General features: G+C 37.5%; 1 protein-coding gene across 1 annotated transcript in view; it reads right to left on the bottom strand.

Annotated features, from left to right (window-relative positions):
- ninaE (neither inactivation nor afterpotential E) overlaps positions 1 to 20,595 on the bottom strand; it is a 32,685-nt gene that overhangs the window by 3,699 nt on the left and 8,391 nt on the right. Inside the window, exon 2 of the mRNA XM_067759331.1 lies at positions 3,878 to 3,935. Coding sequence (XP_067615432.1) covers positions 3,878 to 3,935 — 58 coding nt within the window. The remainder of the gene's footprint in view (positions 1 to 3,877; positions 3,936 to 20,595) is intronic.

Genomic DNA, 20,595 nt, shown 5'->3' with positions numbered 1-20,595 from the left:
GATATAATGGCAAACAAGGGGAAATACGTCGTTCCCAAAGTGTTTACAAAAACAAAGCCCGTGGATATGTATTCAGAAAGAAAGAAAAGATCTTAGATAAAATGAAGATGAAGATAAAATGAAAAAAATTAATAACATAAAAAATGGCCGTGGGATGTGCTGTCTGTGGGAGAAATGTCCCTAACTTTTGCTTGAGATGAATTGTCCTTTTACTTTAACTTTAACCCCTGGATGAGCTTCAGAGCTGTGAGAGATTGCTTGACCTCACTGTCGGCAGTATATTATGTACTACAATTTGATAAAAATTATAAGGGTCCCAGGGTGTAAAGATATCACCGGCAACAGTCAAGCTGATCTCTTGAGCCGAGCAGCCTCTGACGAACTGGGCGTGCAAGCCTATGGAAACTTTGGGACTCCGCTGCCTACATGCTCCCTGCTTCTGGACAGATAGGCCTCGAAACAGCTAAGCAAACGCTGAGCTGACAACAGCTTGTCGTGTGTCGAGGTATTCCTGGCCCGTTGTTGACTCCAAGAGCTCGACGGATCTATAAGGCTTTACAAAAGCTTATCTCTCAATGGTTATTGGAGTGTTTAGAGGAAACTGCCAAATAGGAGCTCATGCAGTGCTCCTTAAAATATTGAATAGTCCCAGCACTTTGCGCTCATCAATCCAGCCTGCGCAAGGACGAGGCGTAAATATCTCGGTCCGGGCGTGTTCGACTCTCCAGAGGAAATTTTCAAAGTCCATGTGTGCCTTATTCGTAGCTTAATGATTTCCACGCTGCAATTCGCTAAATAACTGGACGCCAGTTTCACCTTTATGAGGTAACAAAACAAACCGAAATAAAAGTGTCCAAGTGAACTGTACTTTAACGGGATAGCTGACACCCACCTTAACTTAGCTTAAGATTCTAAAAGCCCATACTCAAAACCATTTCTTTCGCAGTTTTACACAATCAGCAAATCACAGAATCAGCCGTGCACAACTTTTATTTTTAACTCCTGCCAGCACCTGAACTATTTTAGGCTGATGGACTTCTTTGTGGCCCATTAATATATTTTACATTAGGCCCTTGATTGAAAAGTTGCACAGTCTACAATAATATCAAGGATATGGTGAACGGCATAACGTACTTATACATTTTCGAGTCCTTTAATAAATAGTGTGACCTAGCTTAAATGGTTTTGAGTATGAGACCTTGTTTGTTTTTTTTTCGTAGAGTCCTAGACTAGGTTCAACACTCGCAACAACATGAGCTCTGAAATCCAGCGAAGAATCAATACTCCCAATAAATGCTACTTTGGACTAGGTAGGCAATTGAAAAGTAAAGTCCCCTCTCGGCAAACGAAAATCATACTCTACAAGTCACTTAACGTTCCCGTCCTGCTATATGGTGCAGAAGCATGGACCATGACAACATCAGATGAAACGGCTCTGGGAGTGTTCGAGAGAAAAGTTCTACGCGTTGGCGATGGCGAGTACCGAAGAAGATTTAACGATGAGCTGTACGAGCTATACGCAGACATCAACATAGTCCAGCGAATTAAAACGCAGCGGCTGCGCTGGCTAGGCCATGTTATGCGAATGAAAGATGAATTCTCCGGCCAAGAAAGTGTTTCTATCGGAACCCGCCTATGGAAGCAGAGGTAGAAGGCGGCCCCCACTCTGTTGGAAGGACCAGGTGGAAAACGATTTAAACTCCCTTGGTGTGACCAATTGACACCGGCTGGCAGAGAGAAGGAGCGACTGGCGCGCCTTGTTGGACGGGCATAATTGTTTAAACGGTTAAGCGCCAATTAAGGAAGTAAGTCGTAGGCTAGGTTAGGATGGGTTTCAGCTGTCCAGTTAAAGTACAGTTCTCTTGGACACTTTTACTTTGGTTCGTTTTGTTACACCTCATAAGGGCGAAAGTGGCTTCCATGAAGAGTTGAAGGACAGAGTACTTGGACACTTTAATTTACTTTATGTCGAATAGGCGCATATAGAATGTGGAAATTTCTTCTAGAGAGACAAAACGTCCCTAAGGAGATCAACCTGAAAGCTGCCAGCTATATCCTTATACATCTTAAACACGCAATCTATCCCAGGGCCATTTCAACCCCTGGACCACATTGTAAGCGAAAAAGGAGTTATCTGGGCAATCAAGTCCTTTAAACCCTTCAAATCTCCGGGAACGGATGGAATATTTCCCGCTGAATTGCAAGCTGCAAGCGATCTTATAAGCCCGCTGCTAGCAAAAATCTACAAGGCTTGCCTCAAACTGGTCTTTATCCCCACGGAATGGACCAAGGCAAAGGTAGTCTTCATACCCAAAGGAGGCAGGTTATCGGGCAACAGTCCAAAGGATTTCAGACCAATAAGTCTGACCTCCTTCCTCCTAAAAGTTCTAGAACGATTGCTGGACGCCTACATTAGACGATGGGCAAATAAGGCACTAATCTCCAACAACCAACACGCCTACTCTAAGGGCAAATCCGTAGAGACAGCTCTACATGCTATCACTACTAAGAGAGAAGGGTCTTGCCTTTAAGGAATTTACGCTGGGTATCTTTCTCGACATAGAAGGAGCCTTCAACAACGTTCTTCCAGCAGCGGTCACAAAATCTCTACGTTCAGGGTGGAAGAGCCTCTTGTGAAATTCGTCGAGCTCCTTCTAAACAAGAGAATCATTATCTCTGAGCTGGGCAGCTCATCGTTAATAAGGTATACCAACAGAGGAACCCCCCCAGGTGGGCGTTCTTTCTCCTCTACTATGGAACCTGACGGTGAACGCTCTGTTATCTATACTACAGCCCACCGAATGCCAAGTCATTGCATATGCCGACGACATAGCCTTGACAGTTACCGGCAAACACCTTCCGGTGCTTGGCGAACTCTTGCAAAATGCTCTTAATCTAACAAACACTTGGTCTATGGAATGCGGACTCAGCATCAGCAGTGAAAAAACTGAGATGGTGCTTTTTACCCGCAAACGCAGTATACCGGAAAATCTATAAACCCAAACGACATCTTGGGTTTCATTAGGCAAACGCGCTGGTTTAGCCTCACTGGGGTCTAAACTTTCTTCTTCTTCGAAAGTAGGGTAACAGGAAATAGGGGCCCCCGCGTGGTAGCACAACGAGCCACAACGGCCTACGTGAGTCTCCGCTCGGACAGCGGAGGCAGCCACTCTAACCTAACCTAACCTATATCCTTATACCCTGGCATCCTGATAATTTTTATTAGAGATACCTTGCACGAGTGTTTACAGGGAATCCAATATTTATTCAGACCATCATATTCTTCTCTCTTTCATTCCCGGACTGAATTTATTATTTCACTAGTTGCGTGGTTTGCAAAAACAAGAAAGGATATTCCATCTTAAAGTTTTGAGAAAGAAAGCAGTGCTAGCAGAAAAGTATTGTTTTTAGGATTCTACCACCTATCATTTATGGATGCAAGCTTTCTGATTAGAAGATTTACTGATGAAAGCTTTATGAATGCAAGCTTTTTTTGTTTTTAGCATTATTAAGGCCCGGGTTTTCAGTGCGATTTCAAAATTCAGTTAAAGTTGACAAATGTAATAATTTAATACTTTGTTCGATAACATAAAATATTAAAAATAAAACATGAATATTTCTGCTCATTTTAGTTTAAGCGGTCTAAATCAAATTCCCCTAACCTTGTGTCTTAGGAATAAAAATTTTTTTTCTTTTCATAAAACTAAAGTAAACAGCATGGATTTTAGATCAGGATTTCAAGGCAGCACGAACGATGAGTTGCAATAAAAAAGAGTAAAAGCGCTAGTAGTAGATTTAATTGACCAGACATTTAGAAATTTCATTACAAAAAAATTTATTTTTTAGTGTTATTATTGAATTTTTTTTTTCCACTTACCTTATCTGTGACTGATCCATTGGACAGGGCAGCAAAACGCGGCCCTAACGATTGTAAACTGTTGTTATCCCGTGGGTAGAGCATAGAAAAGTAGAGAAGAGAAAAAATAAAGCAGGAAAATAAGTAAAAAAATTTACAGCGAATCATTTAGTGTAAAATCATTCAAGTTTCCATACAACACCGTAAAATTTATTTTAATTTTTTATTTTAATTAAATAATATAAAACAAATTCTAGACTGTGAAGGATTTCGTCTATTTGGGAGCCAGCATTAACAGCAAAAACAATGTCAGCTTAGAAATCAAACGGAGAATAACTCTTGGCAACAAGTCCTACTTTGTATTGAGCGCGCAATTGAAAAGTAAAGTTCTCTATAGTCCTGTCCGTGATGTCGACGGCGAATATCGAAGGAGCTATAATGATGAGATGTATGAGCTATACGCAGATATAACGATAGTGCACCGAGTTAAAACCCAAAGGCTTCGCTGGCTAGGTTATGTTATACGAATGGACGAAAATGCTCTGGCCAAGAAAGTATTTCAGTCGACACCGCAGTATGGAAGCAGAGGAAGAGGGAGACCTCTACTGAGTTGGAAGAGGCTGGCGGAGGAAGACTTGACCTTCTTTGGTGCTCTCAATTGGCGCCAGTTTTCGGGAAACAGGGATAGCTGACGTGATTTGTTACAAAACGGCCATAATCACTTAGGCGGTTAAGCGCCAATTAATGATGATGCAATTATATACATATATATTGTGTCCTCAATCTGTGATCACGAGCGATAACAGCTTAAGTCAACTTAAATAAATGTGCATAGAGCAAGCTTACTACTTGTTTTTTTTTTATAAGAAATTATCAAATTTTTGAAAACTTGTTTGGTTCTCATATTATTATTATTATTTTTTTGAATAACAAACGGTTTCTAACTTAATATACCTCTTTGTTATGAAAATCTGCACTTAAAGTATTGTGTCCTGAGTATTTCTTAAATCGACTTAGGTTGTTATCGTTTGGCACTACAGATTTCGATATATATTTTTGTTTTTCGTTGGTTATGGTTCAGAGTTTTTAGAAAGAAAAAAGAAAAAATGGAGGCTAGGCTCACTTTTTGAATGTAGGCAAAAAAAGTCGGACAGGAGAGTGTCTGCCGGGTACACTAAACGAAATAAGAAAATAACAAAAGTAAATTTAAAGCTCACCTTGGGATGGTAAGTGAAAAAATTTATTTTTATTTATTTTTTGATCTTTGCAAATACAGTCGAAATTGTTTTTATTATAACTATTTATTTTATCTCATAGTCGTGCTTACATTGTTTTGTGAAACGGAAATCACACTTTAGGGGCCTACACTGGTTTAGCAGAAAAAAACTACATGCAAACAATTTTGGGGCTGAAAAGGACACTAGAAAACCAAAGCCCTATTGTTCTTCTACCGTGCTCCCCCAATCTAGCTTCGTGATTGGCGGTGATGTCTGCCTTTGCCTTAGCGAGGACACCAATATGTCGGAACAGGGGGTCAGCCGTAACTTCCCCTGAAAGAGCTCGAACATTTCAGGTACATGGGTACATGCCTTTAGATCACGGTCCTTTAAATCTTAGTCCACTATAGATATATTTTTAGAACCGTAAATGAAACTGAAACTGTTGGCCATTCAGCTTAGAACTTCCAGCTTTTTTCTTATGTTCGCACCATAGTTTTATGTACTTTTCCTAAAATCCGTTAATCTATATATACATCCATACACTTTATCGGCGGCGGCGGCGTAGGCTCTATTATATACCGGCGGCGGCGGCGTGGGCGGCGCGCCGGCATACGCCGGTGCTCTGACTTTAAAAAGCTTGATTTTTATACTCAGTTGAGCAGAGCTCACAGAGTATATTAAGTTTGATTGGATAACGGTTGGTTGTACATATATAATGGAATCGAGATAGATATAGACTTCCATATATCAAAATAATCAGGATCGAAAAAAAATTTGATTGAGCCATGTCCGTCCGTCCGTTAACACGATAACTTGAGTAAATTTTGAGGTGTCTTGATGAAATTTGGTATGTAGGTTCCTGAGCACTCATCTCAGATCACTATTTAAAATGAACGATATCGGACTATAACCACGCCCACTTTTTCGATATCCAAAATTTCGAAAAACCGAAAAAGTGCGATAATTCATTACAAAAGACAGGTAAAGCGACGAAACTTGGTAGATGAGTTTAACTTATGCCGCAGAATAGAAAACTAGTAAAATTTTGGACAATGGGCGTGGCACCGCCCACTTTTAAAAGAAGGTAGTTTAAAATTTTTGCAAGCTGTAATTTGGCAGTCGTTGAAGATATCATGATGAAATTTGGCAGGAACATTACTCTTATTACTATATGTCTGCTTAATAAAAATTAGCAAAATCGGAGAACGACCACGCCCACTTTTAAAAAAAATTTTTTTTTAATTCAAATTTTAAAAGAAAAGTTAAAATCTTTACAGTATATAAGTAAATTATGTCAACATTCAACTCCAGTAATGATATGGTGCAACAAAATACAAAAATAAAAGAAAATTTCAAAATGGGCGTGGCTCCGCCCTTTTTCATTTAATTTGTCTACGATACGTTTAACGCCATAAGTCGAACAAAAATTAACCAAACCTTTTAAAATTTGGTAGGGGCATAGATTTTATGACGCTAACTGTTTTCTGTGAAAATGGGCGGGATCGCTTGCTGCCACGCCCAGTTTTTATACACAGTCGTCCGTCTGTCTTTCCACGTGGCCGTTAACACGATAACTTGAGCAAAAATCGACATATCTTTAATGAACTTAGTTCACGTGCTTACTTGAACTCACTTTATCTTGGTATGAAAAGTGAACGAAATCCGACTATGACCACGCCCACTTTTTCGATATCGAAAATTACGAAAAATGAAAAAAATGCCATAATTCTATACGAAAAAAGGGATGAAACATGGTAAGGTAATTGGATTGTTTTATTGACGCGAAACATAACTTTAGAAAAAACTTTATAAAATGGTTGTGACACCTACCATATTAGGTAGAAGAAAATGAAAAAGTTCTGCAGGGCGAAATAAAAAACCCTTAAAATCTTGGCAGGAATACTGTACGTGGTATTACATATATAAATAAATTAGCGGTATCCAACAGATGATGTTCTGGGTCACCCTGGTCCACATTTTGGTCGATTTCTGGAAAACGCCTTCACATATACAACTACCACCACTCCCTTTTAAAACTCTCACTAATACCTTAAATTTGATACCCATATCGTACAAACTCATTCTAGAGTCACCCCTGGTCCACCTTTATGGCGATATCTCGAAGAGGCGTCCACCTATAGAACTAAGCCCCACGCCCTTTTCAAAAAAACTCATTTACACCTTTCATTTGATACCCATATCGTACAAACATATTCTAAAGTCACCCCTGGTCCACCTTTATGGCGATATCTCGAAAAGGCGAACACCTATAGAACGAAGGCCCACTCCCTTTTAAAAATACTCACTAAAACCTTTCATTTGATACCCATATCGTACAAACAAAGTCTAGAGTCACCCCTGGTCCACCTTTATTGCGATACCTCGAAAAGGCGTCCACCTAGAGAACTAAGGCCCTCTCCCTTTTAAAATACTCATTAACTCCTTTCGTTTGATACCCATATTGCACAAACGAATTCTAGAGCACCCCTGGCCCACCTTTATGACGATATCTCGAAACGGCGTCCACCTATGGAACTAAGGATTACTCCCTTTTAAAATACTCATTAACACCTTTCTTTTGATACCCATATTGTACAAACAAATTCTAGGGTCACCCCTGGTCCACCTTTATGGCGATATCTCGAAAATGCGACCCCCTATACAACAACCACCACTCCCTTTTAAAACCCTCACTAATACCTTTAATTTGATACCCATATCGTACAAACACATTCTAGAGTCACCCCTGGTCCACCTTTATGGCGATATTTCAAAACGGCGTCCACCTATAGAACTAAGGCCCACTCCCTTTTAAAATACTCATTAACACCTTTCGTTTGATGCCCATATTGTACAAACAAATTCTAGGGTCACCCCTGGTCCAGCTTCATGGCGATATCTCGAAACGGCGTCCACCTATGGAACTAAGGATTACTCCCTTTTAAAATACTCATTAACACCTTTCTTTTGATACCCATATTGTACAAACAAATTCCAGGGTCACCCCTGGTCCACCTTTATGGCGATATCTCGAAACGGCGTCCACCTATGGAACTAAGGATTACTCCCTTTTAAAACACTCATTAACACCTTTCATTTGATACCCATATCGTACAAACGCATTCTAGAGTCACCCCTGGTCCACCTTTATGGTGATATCTCGAAAAGGCGACCACCTATACAACAACCACCACTCCCTTTTAAAACCCTCATTAATACCTTTAATTTGATACCCATATCGTACAAAACCATTCTATAGTCACCCCTGGTCCACCTTTATGGCGATATTTCGAAACGGCGTCCACCTATGGAACTAAGGATTACTCCCTTTTAAAATACTCATTAACACCTTTCATTTGATACCCATATCGTACAAACGCATTCTAGAGTCAACCCTGATCCACCTTTATGGCTATATCCCTAAATGGCATTCATCTATAGAACTATGGCCACTCCCTCATAAAATACTCTTTAATGCCTTTCATTTGATACACATGTCATACAAACACATTCCAGGGTTTCCCTCGGTTCATTTTCTACATGGTTATTTTCCCTTATGTTGTCACCATAGCTCTCAACTGAGTATGTAATGTTCGGTTACACCCGAACTTAACCTTCCTTACATGTTCTATTTAAAAATAATAATATTTAGGAAAGGTTTTTTTTGGGTAAAAGTCTAGTTGAGGGGTCGACTGCTAATACGCTACCAAAAATACCGAGGGAGGTGTCAAAAGACTCGTATTGGCCTCGACAACAATAATCCGAAAGCGGAAAAGAAAAATTTTGTCTCTGTTCGGAGATATTTGCAGTTGAAGTTGGCGATTTTCATGTGGTTATTGTAATGTTGTTGTACCCACAAAAAAATTGTGAACAGAAGTGTTTTGCGCGGATATAGTTTTGATCTTTTTGTTGTTGTTGTAGCAGTGCTTTTGATCTCCAAACCGGTTTTGGACCCCCAGGGTAATTTCTTATAAGCGCGGCCGAAGGACCGATGGTGTTCTGCGCAAAAATACTATGGATCCCACCCCCGGTTTAGGTGGGACCAGCGTGTCATTTTTTGGTTTTTCGTTAATATCTTTTGAACTAGTTAACATTTTTATTTTCCGCATTCGCATTATTAATAGTGATGTCAAGACGCGTCGTTTGATGCCTGTCTCTATATCTTTGGTAGCGTATTAGCAGTCGACCCTTCAACTAGACTTTTACCAGGTTTTGTTTGTATGTATTTAAGGAAATCAACGTTTTGGCCATTTCGGAAAGATCCCGGATTTTTGCCTCAAAATCTCACAGATTGGTAAAAAATTTTCAGGAGTGGCTCTTTGTGAAGGGAATGTGCCTCGTTCACTTACTTCAGAGAGGCTTCGAACCTAACCCCGGTCTTTGGAATTGGTACTGCTGCGTTTGCTGAAAAGAAAGAAAGATACACAAAATGGTCACACTTTTGTCTGTATATCTCGTGCAAAGCGTAGTTTCACCTAGGGTTAACTCCTAACAATCGTCGCGAACACAATTTCTTTAAATCATTTGTGACTCCTTGGCGGTCACGCACAAAGGCGACTTACGGTTGATATTAATGGTCTATTAATAATCATGACTCTCGTGGTACAGGGCGCCTCCAGTTTTTTCAGCTGTTTTGAAGAGCTACAATATCCGATGTGCGAACAGTAGGAATCCCGACCACCAGTCGCTACCACGTCTCCTTACCCTCACACGCTATGCCAGCACAGAAGCTATACGAAAGCGACTTCGAACTCATACCTTCGTCGACGTCACTTTCCTAGAAGCTCTAGCTGTAGCTCCGAAGACTATCTAACGGATGTTTTTGTCGTGCTATGCTGCCGAGCTACACCAAAGAAACACCTTGAAACGTTAGGGAGTGACTATTCGGCCAAGGATGCCGTCCTCGAAATCATAAGCACTATAAGTGGATCTCATTGCGTATCTCATGGGTGAAAATCGTATAATCCTCGGCGCATCTACATAATTAAAATTTTACAAGGACCCTGGATAAAGTTTTTAAAATGTAGACCAAAGTTTGCAGACGTTTGTGTTCAAACCAAAACGATATTTTATAATGAAAGTCGACCGATTTTAAGTTGAAAGATGTTAACTACTATTTTCCGGCCTTATGAGAAAAGAGCTCATTATGGATGACCGCGTAGCTTCAGTTTTCAGACTAGTTCGACTGTCCACTACGATAGGCTAGTAGCACACACGGGCATTAGTTCGACTGTCTTGGGAAAGCTGTTGCTTCAGCACTTTGAGTGTTCTTGCGAAGGACAAAGCCTCACCTGGTAAATATATGTGCCTACGTATTCACATTTGTAAAAGGAGCCGTAACGTGTAGGTGATATTTAAACTTGGTTGATAGGCTATAATCCAGGCCAAACGAGAGGGCAGGGGCAATGGGGGGATGCCCCCGGGCCCGGGGTTTCTCAGGGGGCCCGCGATTTAGAGGTATTAAGACATTTTTTTTTAATTCAGGAGAGTCTTTAGTTGTTCCATGTGCAAATTTTAAGTCGAATTTCAAAAGCAACGAATATTGATAATGATTTTTTGCCTGGCCTGAGGAGACAGGAAAAACATCAAACAAAAATGTATGTGTATATGAATCCAAAACGTAAAGTTTTCGTGGTGGCACTCATCAATCCTCAAAAAGTCTTCCAACAATACCACCAACTCTGTATCAAAGTCCAGATTATTTAAACGACTTCGATACCAGTACCGTGAATAATGAGTTTTTTCGATCTGAAGAAGTCAACAAAATAATTCGTCGAGGTCATCAAAAGTGTCCTGTTATTTTTCCACGTGATTGTCATGACGAGGTATTTCCTACCTCGGTGTAAAACAGAATCTTGCCAAATGGAGAGGAAGTGAAGCGTCCCTGGTTAGTGTGGAGTGCCAGTAGCAATGCTTTTTATTGCCTACCAAGTCGTCTATTAAGCACCAATACTTTAAATCGACCTAAAATTTGTTGTGCGGATAATCGAAATTCCAGGTATGGAAGGAGCTATACTATAAACTGCCATGACACGAAAATACTCAAGATCACATTAAATGTTATATTCAATGGCAATCTTTACAAAATCTAATTCAAAAGGAGGCTACAATTGATACACTTACCAATGAACAGCTACATAATCACTGAAACTCAAAAGTGAAGAGAAATTTTATATAGAATTTTGGACACTATTTTAGTTTTGGCTGAATTTTGGTGAAGGAAAAGATGGAAATTTTTTTGGGCGTCTAAGATCTCATAACCCATTATGATCCGCTACTTAGAGATCATTTGGAGAAAGTTAGGATTTCACAATAGCAGCACAAACGTTTGCAAGTTCACTATCTTTCTCTAGACATTCAGAACGAGTTTATAGAAATTTGTGCAAAGCACGTGAGGGAAACTATATTAGAACAAGGCAAGAAAGCCAAGTATTTTGCTATTATCGTTGATGCTATGCATGATGCTAGTCACGTTGACTACGTTCATTTTGAGCTAACTCCATTTCAATTCGAAAGCAACAAATTTTACAATTCAAGAACGGTTTTTGGCTTTCGTGAATTGTAACCAAAAAACTGGTCAGAAAATCGCTGATCTCAACTAGGTTCAAAATACTGACTACCATTAATGAAAGAAACGTGGTCCTCCAAGCTAGAGACGCCACCATAGATGTTGAGGTCCGACATCTAGATGCCTTATTAGCTGATTTGAAGTTGATCAGGAACCAATGGGAAACAATTTTAAACGAAAGCAAAACAGTTGCTATTCAATTGAACATCTCGCCAAAGTTTCCGGACATTCGAAAGAGAAAACCCAAAAGACGTTCTGAAGATAATTTAAATGAGATGATTACGGATGATTCATAGTCTGATTTTAAAAACAATACATTCCTGGTGATGCCTTTACTGAACGATTTGCAGCTATGAGAAATTTGAGCGAGACGTTTTCTTTTTTGTGGCAATTTGAAGACATGGATGAAACTAATGTTCGGGCGAGCGCAGCAAAATTTGTCGAAAAATACAAGTCGGACCTTTCTCAAAGCTTAGAATGCGAAATAATTCACTTGAAACACATTTACGAAGCAAATTTTGATAAAGGTCTGTCACCAATGGAATTGCTAAATGTTATCTACATATGTTCAAAATCTGTATACGATTTTCCCCAACATTTGTGTTGCTTTACGTATCTTTTGCACTATACCTGTCACTATAGCTAGTGCAGAACTTTCCTTCAGCGTCCTTTCAAGAATCAAAAAGTTTCATAGATCGCTTTGTGTTGAATCCGTTTTGGCAAGACAGTTAAATTTTGATATTACATATTATAAAAATTTTGCAGCGAAAAAAGCAAGTAAAGGCACTCCTTGATATCCGAGCTTTCTATATTGAATAATTAAAATTTATAATCATCATTATATTTATCAGAAATATTCTAAAATGTTACCAAATAACTAGAAAAGATTATTTGAAACAATATGTGGTTGTTAAAAGAGAATTTTATTTCTACGTTACAATAAAATAGTATGAATAGTACATATTCAGTGTTAATTTTATTGTCAGGTATTAGTTCAAAAATCATTTAGTTGATGTGGCAAAATTTTTTTTTGATGTAATCCATCAATAATGATTCATGAATGAGACGCCATTAATTCACGTTAATCAAAAGTATTAGTGGATTTTTTAGCGGGCCCGTAAATTGTTTAGTCCCGGGCCCGGATTTTCTCTCTACGGCCCTGCTATAATGAATGTGATTCACTCCAAGGAACTAGTTTTGGATAGGGCCGCCAGCTTTAGGAAATGTCAAACCGGGAGACTTGGGGGGCCCGTAAATTGTTTAGTCCCGGGCCCGGATTTACTCTCTACGGCCCTGCTATAATGAATGTGATTCACTCCAAGGGACTAGTTTTGGATAGGGCCGCCAGCTTTAGGAAATGTCAAACCGGGAGACTTGGGTGTTGGAGGATGAAGTGTGAAAATCAAAATTAACATTTCAGACGCTATTGCATAGTTTCGCATATAAGCAAAAGATGCCCAAGTATTTTTCAAACCCTTCTCATACGTATATATATCCTCAACTTAAGTATAAGGTAAGAAACATTTCAAAGGAGTGTTTATGCCCCTAGAACCTACTAAAGGATTTTGCATCACTGATTGTAGGGTTCTTATTATTATACTCAGTTGAGCAGAGCTCACAGAGTATATTAACTTTGATTGGATAACGGTTGGTTGTACAGGTATAAAGGAATCGAGATAGATATAGACTTCCATATATCAAAATCATCAGTATTGAAAAAAAATTCGATTGAGCCATGTCCGTCCGTCCGTCTGTCCGTTAACACGATAACTTGAGTAACTTTTGAGGTATCTTGATGAAATTTGGTATGTAGGTTCCTGGGCACTCACCTCAGATCGCTATTTAAAATGAACGATATCGGACTATAACCACGCCCACTTTTTCGATATCGAAAATTTCGAAAAATCGAAAAAGTGCGATAATTCATTACCAAATATGGATTAAGCGATGAAACTTGGTAGGTGGGTTGAACTTATGACGCAGAATAGAAAACTAGTAAAATTTTGGACAATGGGCGTGGCACCGCCCACTTTTAAAAGAAGGTAATTTAGAAATTTTGCAAGCTGTAATTTGGCAGTCGTTGAAGATATCATGATGAAATTTGGCAGTAACGTTACTCTTATTACTATATGTATGCTTAATAAAAACTAGCAAAATTGGAGACCTACCACGCCCACTTTTAAAAATAAATTTTTTTTAATTCAAATTTTAAAAGAAAAGTTAATATCTTTACAGTATATAAGTAAATTATGTCAACATTCAACTCAAGTAATGATATGGTGCAACAAAATACAAAAATAAAAGACAATTTAAAAATGGGCGTGACTCCGCCCCTTTTCATTTAATTTGTCTAGGATACTTTTAATGCCATAAGTCGAACAAAAATTTACCAATCCTTGTGCAATTTGGTAGGGGTTTAAATTCTGGGACGATAACTGTTTTCTGTGAAAAAGGGCGAAATCGGTTGAAGCCACGCCCAGTTTTTATACACAGTCGACCGTCTGTCCTTCCGCTCGGCCGTTAACACGATAACTTGAGCAAAAATCGATCTATCTTTACTAAACTCAGTTCACGTACTTATCTGACCTCACTCTGTATTGGTGTAAAAAATGGCCGAAATCCGACTATGACCACGCCCACTTTTTCGATATCGAAAATTACGAAAAATGAAAAAAAATGCCATAATTATATACCAAATACGTAAAAAGCAATGAAACATGGTAGTTGTATTGGTCTATTGCCGCAAAATATAACTTTAGAAAAAAACTTGGTAAAATGGGTGTGACACCTACCATATTATGAAAAAGTTTTGCATGGCGAAATCAAAAGCCCTTGGAATCTTGGCAGGAATACTGTTCGTGGTATGACATATATAAATAAATTAGCGGTGCCGGACAGAAGATGTTCTGGGTCACCCTGGTCCACATTTTGGTCGATATCTCGAAAACGCCTTCACATATACAACTAAGGGCTACTCCCTTTTAAAACCCTCATTAATACCCTTTAATTTGATACCCATATCGTACAAACGCATTCTAGAGTCACCCCTGGTCCACGTTTATGGCGATATCTCGAAAAGGCGTCCACATATAGAACTAAGGCCCACTCCCTTTTAAAATACTCATTAACACCTTTCATTTGATACCCATATAATACAAAAAAATTCTAGAGTCACCCCTGGCCCACCTTTATGGCGATATCACGAAAAGGCGTCCACCTATAGAACTAAGGCCCACGCCCTTTTAAAATACTCATTAACACCTTTCATTTGATACCCATATCGTACAAACAAATTATAGAGTCACCCCGGGTCCAGCTTTATGGCGATATCTCGAAAAGGCGTCCACCTATAGAACTAAGGCCCACGCCCTTTTAAAATACTCATTAACACCTTTCATTTGATACCCATATCGTACAAACAAATTCTAGAGTCACCCCTGGTCCACCTTTATGGCGATATCTCGAAAAGGCGTCCACCTATAGAACTAAGGCCCACGCCCTTTTAAAATACTCATTAACACCTTTCATTTGATACCCATATTGTACAAAAAAATTATAGTCACCCCGGGTCCAGCTTTATGGCGATATCTCGAAAAAGCGTCCACCTATAGAACTAAGGCCCACGCCCTTTTAAAATACTCATTAACACCTTTCATTTGATACCCATATTGTACAAACGCATTCTAGAGTCACCCCTGGTCCACGTTTATGGCGATATCCCGAAATGGCGTCCACCCATAGAACTAAGGCCTACTCCCTTTTAAAATACATATTAACACCTTTCGTTTGATACCGATATTGTACAAACGCATTCTAGAGTCAACCCTGGTCCACCTTTATAACGATATTCGGAAAAGGTGTCCACCTATAGAACTAAGACCCACTCGCTTTTAAAATACTCATTAACACCTTTCATTTGATATCCATATAGAACAAACAAATTCTAGAGTCATCCCTGGTCCACCTTTATGGCGATATCTCGAAAAGGCGTTCACATATAGAAGTAAGGCCCACGCCCTTTAAAATACTCATTAACACCTTTCATTTGATACGCATATCGTACAAACAAATTCTAGAGTCACCCCTGGTCCATCTTTATGGCGATATCTCGAAAAGGCGTCCACATATAGAACTTAGGCCAACGCCCTTTTAAAATACTCATTAATACCTTTCATTTGATACCCATATCGTAAAAACAAATTCTAGAGTCACCCCTGGTTCACCTTTATGGCGATATCTCGAAAAGGCGTCCACCTATAGAACTTAGGCCCACTCCCTTCTAAAATTATCATTAACACATTTCATTTGATACCCATATGGTATAAACAAATTCTAGTCAGGCCTGGTCCACCTTTATGGCGATATCCCTAAATGGCGTCCATCTATAGAACTATGGCCCCCTCCCTCTTAAAATACTCTTTAATACCTTCCATTTGATGCACGTGTCATACAAACACATTCCAGGGTTACCCTAGGTTCTTTTTACTACATGGTGATTTTCCCTTATTTTGTCTCCACAGCTCTCAAGTGAGTATGTAATGTTCGGTTACACCGGAACTTAGCCTACCTTACTTGTTTTTATTTAACTTTGTGTTTAAGTTACCTTGAACTTTGTAATTTTAAAATGTTTTATCAATATTTTAATTTTCAATATTGAGTTTTAAATTATCAAAAATTTTCATTATTATTGTGAGAAATTTCAAGAAATTCATACGCATATTTTTAGGCGTATTTTGTTTAATAAATTAAATTAATTAAAATTAAATTTTGTACTAAAATTCAAGAAGTGGTTTTAATTACCACAAATGGCGATCCTGCCAGGAGCATCATAAGAACTTTTATCTGATATCTATATATACATGTCATATTTGCAAGGAAACATTTGAAAATTATACGTAACTGCGTTTTCAATATCATGTGCATCAACATTGGAAGCAGCCATTTAACTTTGATGTTTGTGGGAAATGTTATCGTCAGGAAATATATTGTCCTGACCACATGTTAAAGCATAAGAATCTTATACCCTATATATGATCGATTTGTTCAATAGATTATACTCAACGTTCCAGCTTGCGTACACATAAATGCTCCCACAACAACAATAATAATAATAATATAAAAACTAATAATATAAGTAATAATAATAACAACAACCAAGATACAAATATTGCTCTGCATCAAGTGAATTACAAATCGTATCATAAGTTTGGATCAAATACCATGCCATCAACAACAAGTATCATTTTATTACTGTAATCAAGATCATCACACGCTGCTGTATTTTTAAATAAAATCATAAATGCCATTGCAAAGATGCTTTCTATATAATTTAAATACAATAACTAGAAGTTTAAGGTATGTGAATTGATTAAAATTTATATTGCTGGTCAAACTGCTAGAGTGATATTAATACCCAAAAAAATAATTTTCGAGCCTGCAAAATTTGTGTTTTTTGACTTTTTCTATGATTTTTAAGGCTTTTTTCATGACCTACTTAAAAAATTTTCATTTGATTTTAAAATTTTCATGTATACCCTGTCCGACTCAAAATTGTCCGCTAAAAACTTTGGCGACAAAAGTTTTTTGAAAAAAAAAATTTTTTTGGGTTTTGAGGAGTGTTTTGTTGAAAAAATTTATTTTTCGCCATTTTTTTTAAGGGTTTCTTCAGAAAAGTGCAAAAGTGTTGTCGATGAAAACGAATTTGTCTCATAGTTACTATCCCACTTAGAATTATGCGATAAAAACGTTGGCATTAACAGTTTTAAAAAAAATTTTTTTTTTTTTGGTTTTTGGGACTTGTTTTGGTCGAAATCGATTTTTTTCATTTTCAAGGCTCCAAATCATTTTTTATGTATATGTTTCCGTTAGACCCACCAATAAGTATACCAAAATGATCAGGGGATGAGCTAAGTTGATTTAGCCATGTCCGTCTGTCCGTCTGTCCGTTTGTTTGAACGCAAACTAGTCCCTCTATTTTTGAGATATCTTGATGAAATTTGGTAAGCAGGCATATTTTGATGGGGGATTTGACATTTGTCGGAATCGACCGGATCGGACCACTATAGCATATACCCTAGTGGGATAGTAACTATGAGACAAATTCGTTTTCATCGGCAACACTTTTGCAAATTTTTTCACCAACACACTCCTCAAAACCCAAAAAATATTTTTTTTTTTTCAAAAAACTGTTATCGCCAAAGTTTTTTCGAGCCTGCAAAATTTGAGTTTTTTGAATTTTTTTCTTAGATTTTTAAGGTTTTTTTCACGACCTACTTAAAAAATTTTCATTTGGTTTTAAAATTTTCATGTATACCCTGTCCGACTCAAAATTGTCCGCTAAATTATTTTTTTGGGTATGCTTAGTGAAACTTTTTTTCCTGAGCCCAAAACCTATCGAAAAATCGATGGCGCGATATAGGTTAATAAATCGACCCAGCTTATTAGATATATTTTTAATTTATTTAATCGTTGTAAACTCTCTCTTTAATTATCTATTTAATACATTTTCCGATATAATTACTGATTTATTTTACAGTTTTTTGTTCGTAAACTCCTTTTCATTTAAATTAACATATTTCGTTCACCACAACATAATACACACAAACATCTACATTTGCTAATAATTTAAATAACTCTTTGAAAGATTTACCAAATAACACTTCTCAACAACAAATTAAAAATCCATATGAAAATGTTCCTCAAAATGAAATTACAAATCCATATGCAAATGTTACTCAAATTGAAATTTTGGTAGTTTCAGTAAAACTTCCACATTTTTGGACTAATTGTCCGGAAGCATGGTTTATTCATGCCGAAACACAATTTAGTACTAAAAACATTACACAAGAAAACACTAAATACGAGCATATCATTACAGCACTTCCGCAGGAAATGATAACTATTTTGGATTTTATCCAAAATCCCCCCATTATTAACAAATTTACTGAACTTAAAAAAGTGACGAATAGAAAGACACTCACTTAGCGAAAACCCGAAACTTGATACAATTTTAAACGATTCTGAGATGAGTGATCGTAAGCCATCAGAATTTTATCCTTCCTTAATTATATTAGCCGGGTCAAATTTTAGCGAAAATATTTTAAAGAAAATTTGGATGCGTAAACTACCTAAAAATTTGAGTATGATTTTTGCTAGTTCGAGTTCTAATAATATTACCGAATTAACCAAATTAGCAGATAATATTTGGGAAGTGATAAACAAAAATGAAGTATTTTCGGTTAATAATTTTTCGGATATAAAAGCACAAAATTCTGTTGTTCAAAACTTTTTTAAAACGACCTCTTTGATTTGTGAGAATTTCCAGAAACTCTCTTTAGAGTTATCTGAAGTCAAAAACCAAATTTATAGAAATCAACCTAGATCGCGGTCCAGTTCGAGAAACAAATTTAGGAATACATTTAGGCATAGATCGAATTCACGAAATAATCAAAATTAGTTGTGTAGATTCCACTACAAATTTTGAAGTAATGCCAGGAAGTGTGAACAACCTTGTTCGTATAACAAAAACAAAGATTCAACAAACTAAATTCTTCCGTTGTTGCAGCGACGAACAACGGAAATTTAGAATTTTCGACGCGTCGCTTATTTATTTTTGATAGAGAAAACAAACAAAATTTTTTAATTGATAGTGGAGCAGAAATTTCGGCATTACCCGCGTCTAAATTTCCTCATAGGAAACGTTCAGACATAATTCTCACTGCAGCTAATGGCTCAACAATTGCCACTTACGCGAACAGGCTTTTAAACGTAAATTTGGGTTTAAGACGTGAATTTCCCTTTAAATTTTTAATTGCGGATATAACCAGGCCAATAATTGGCGCTGATTTTCTTTGTAAATATGGTCTTCTTATAGACATTAAACATAAACTTTTAGTAGATCCATTAACCAATCTCTCAGTTAATACAGTATCCTACTTTTGTGATATTCCATTACCTAAATTATTTGTGGTTGACAATAAATTTACAAAATTATTAAAAGAGTTTCCGCCACTTATTTCAGAGCCAGATCATACTAAACTTGTTAAACATACAACAGTACATCGACTTGTAACAGAAGGTAGTCTTCCATTTTCTAAGCCCAGGCGATTAGATCCGGTAAAATACAAAGTTGCGAAAACGGGGTTTGATTTCTTAGTTAAAACAGGCATTTGTCGGCCTTCAAATTCTTCAGTAGCATCACCACTTCACCTTGTACCTAAAAAAGAGTTGAATGATTGGCGTCCATGTGGTGATTTTAGAAGATTAAATATTGTAACTGTTCCCGATCGTTATCCCTTACCTCACATTCAGGATTTTAATATGAACCTTCATAATAACAACTAAGGACGGGACTGTCTTCGGCTGTGCCGAATATATATCACCAAGTTTCACGTTTTTATATTGGAAACTAAGGGAGAAATGGCCAAAAATCTTTCTATCTGAACGATCGGTTGTATGGGATAGGTATATACTATATACATATAGCTCCGATCAAAGTGATTTTTTCAAGAAATCTTCTATGATATATTAGAAATGGCTAAAAATCTTTCTATATGAACGATCGGTTGTATGGGATATATATTATATATAGCTCCGATCGAAATGATTTTTCCATGAAATCTACTATGATATATTAGAATAAATATCCCCAAGTTTAACGTTTTTATATTGGAAATTAAGGTAGAAATTGCCAAAAATCTTTCTATCTGAACGATCGGTTGTATGGGATATATACTATATATAGCTCCGATCAAAGTGATTTTTTCAGGATATCTTCTATGATATATTAGAATATGTATCTCCGAGTTTCACGTTTATACTTTCTGAATTGCGGCAATGACCAAAATCGCCTTATCTGAACGATCGGTTGTATGGGAGATATATGTTATAGTGGTCCGATCCTACCGGATCCGACAAATGACTAATATAATGCAAAAATACATCCTTGTGCC

This window comes from Eurosta solidaginis, chromosome 1 (genome assembly GCF_040869045.1).
Source record: "Eurosta solidaginis isolate ZX-2024a chromosome 1, ASM4086904v1, whole genome shotgun sequence".
NCBI classification, from domain to species: Eukaryota; Metazoa; Arthropoda; class Insecta; order Diptera; family Tephritidae; genus Eurosta; species Eurosta solidaginis.
This window is presented reverse-complemented; position numbering and strand designations above follow the sequence as displayed.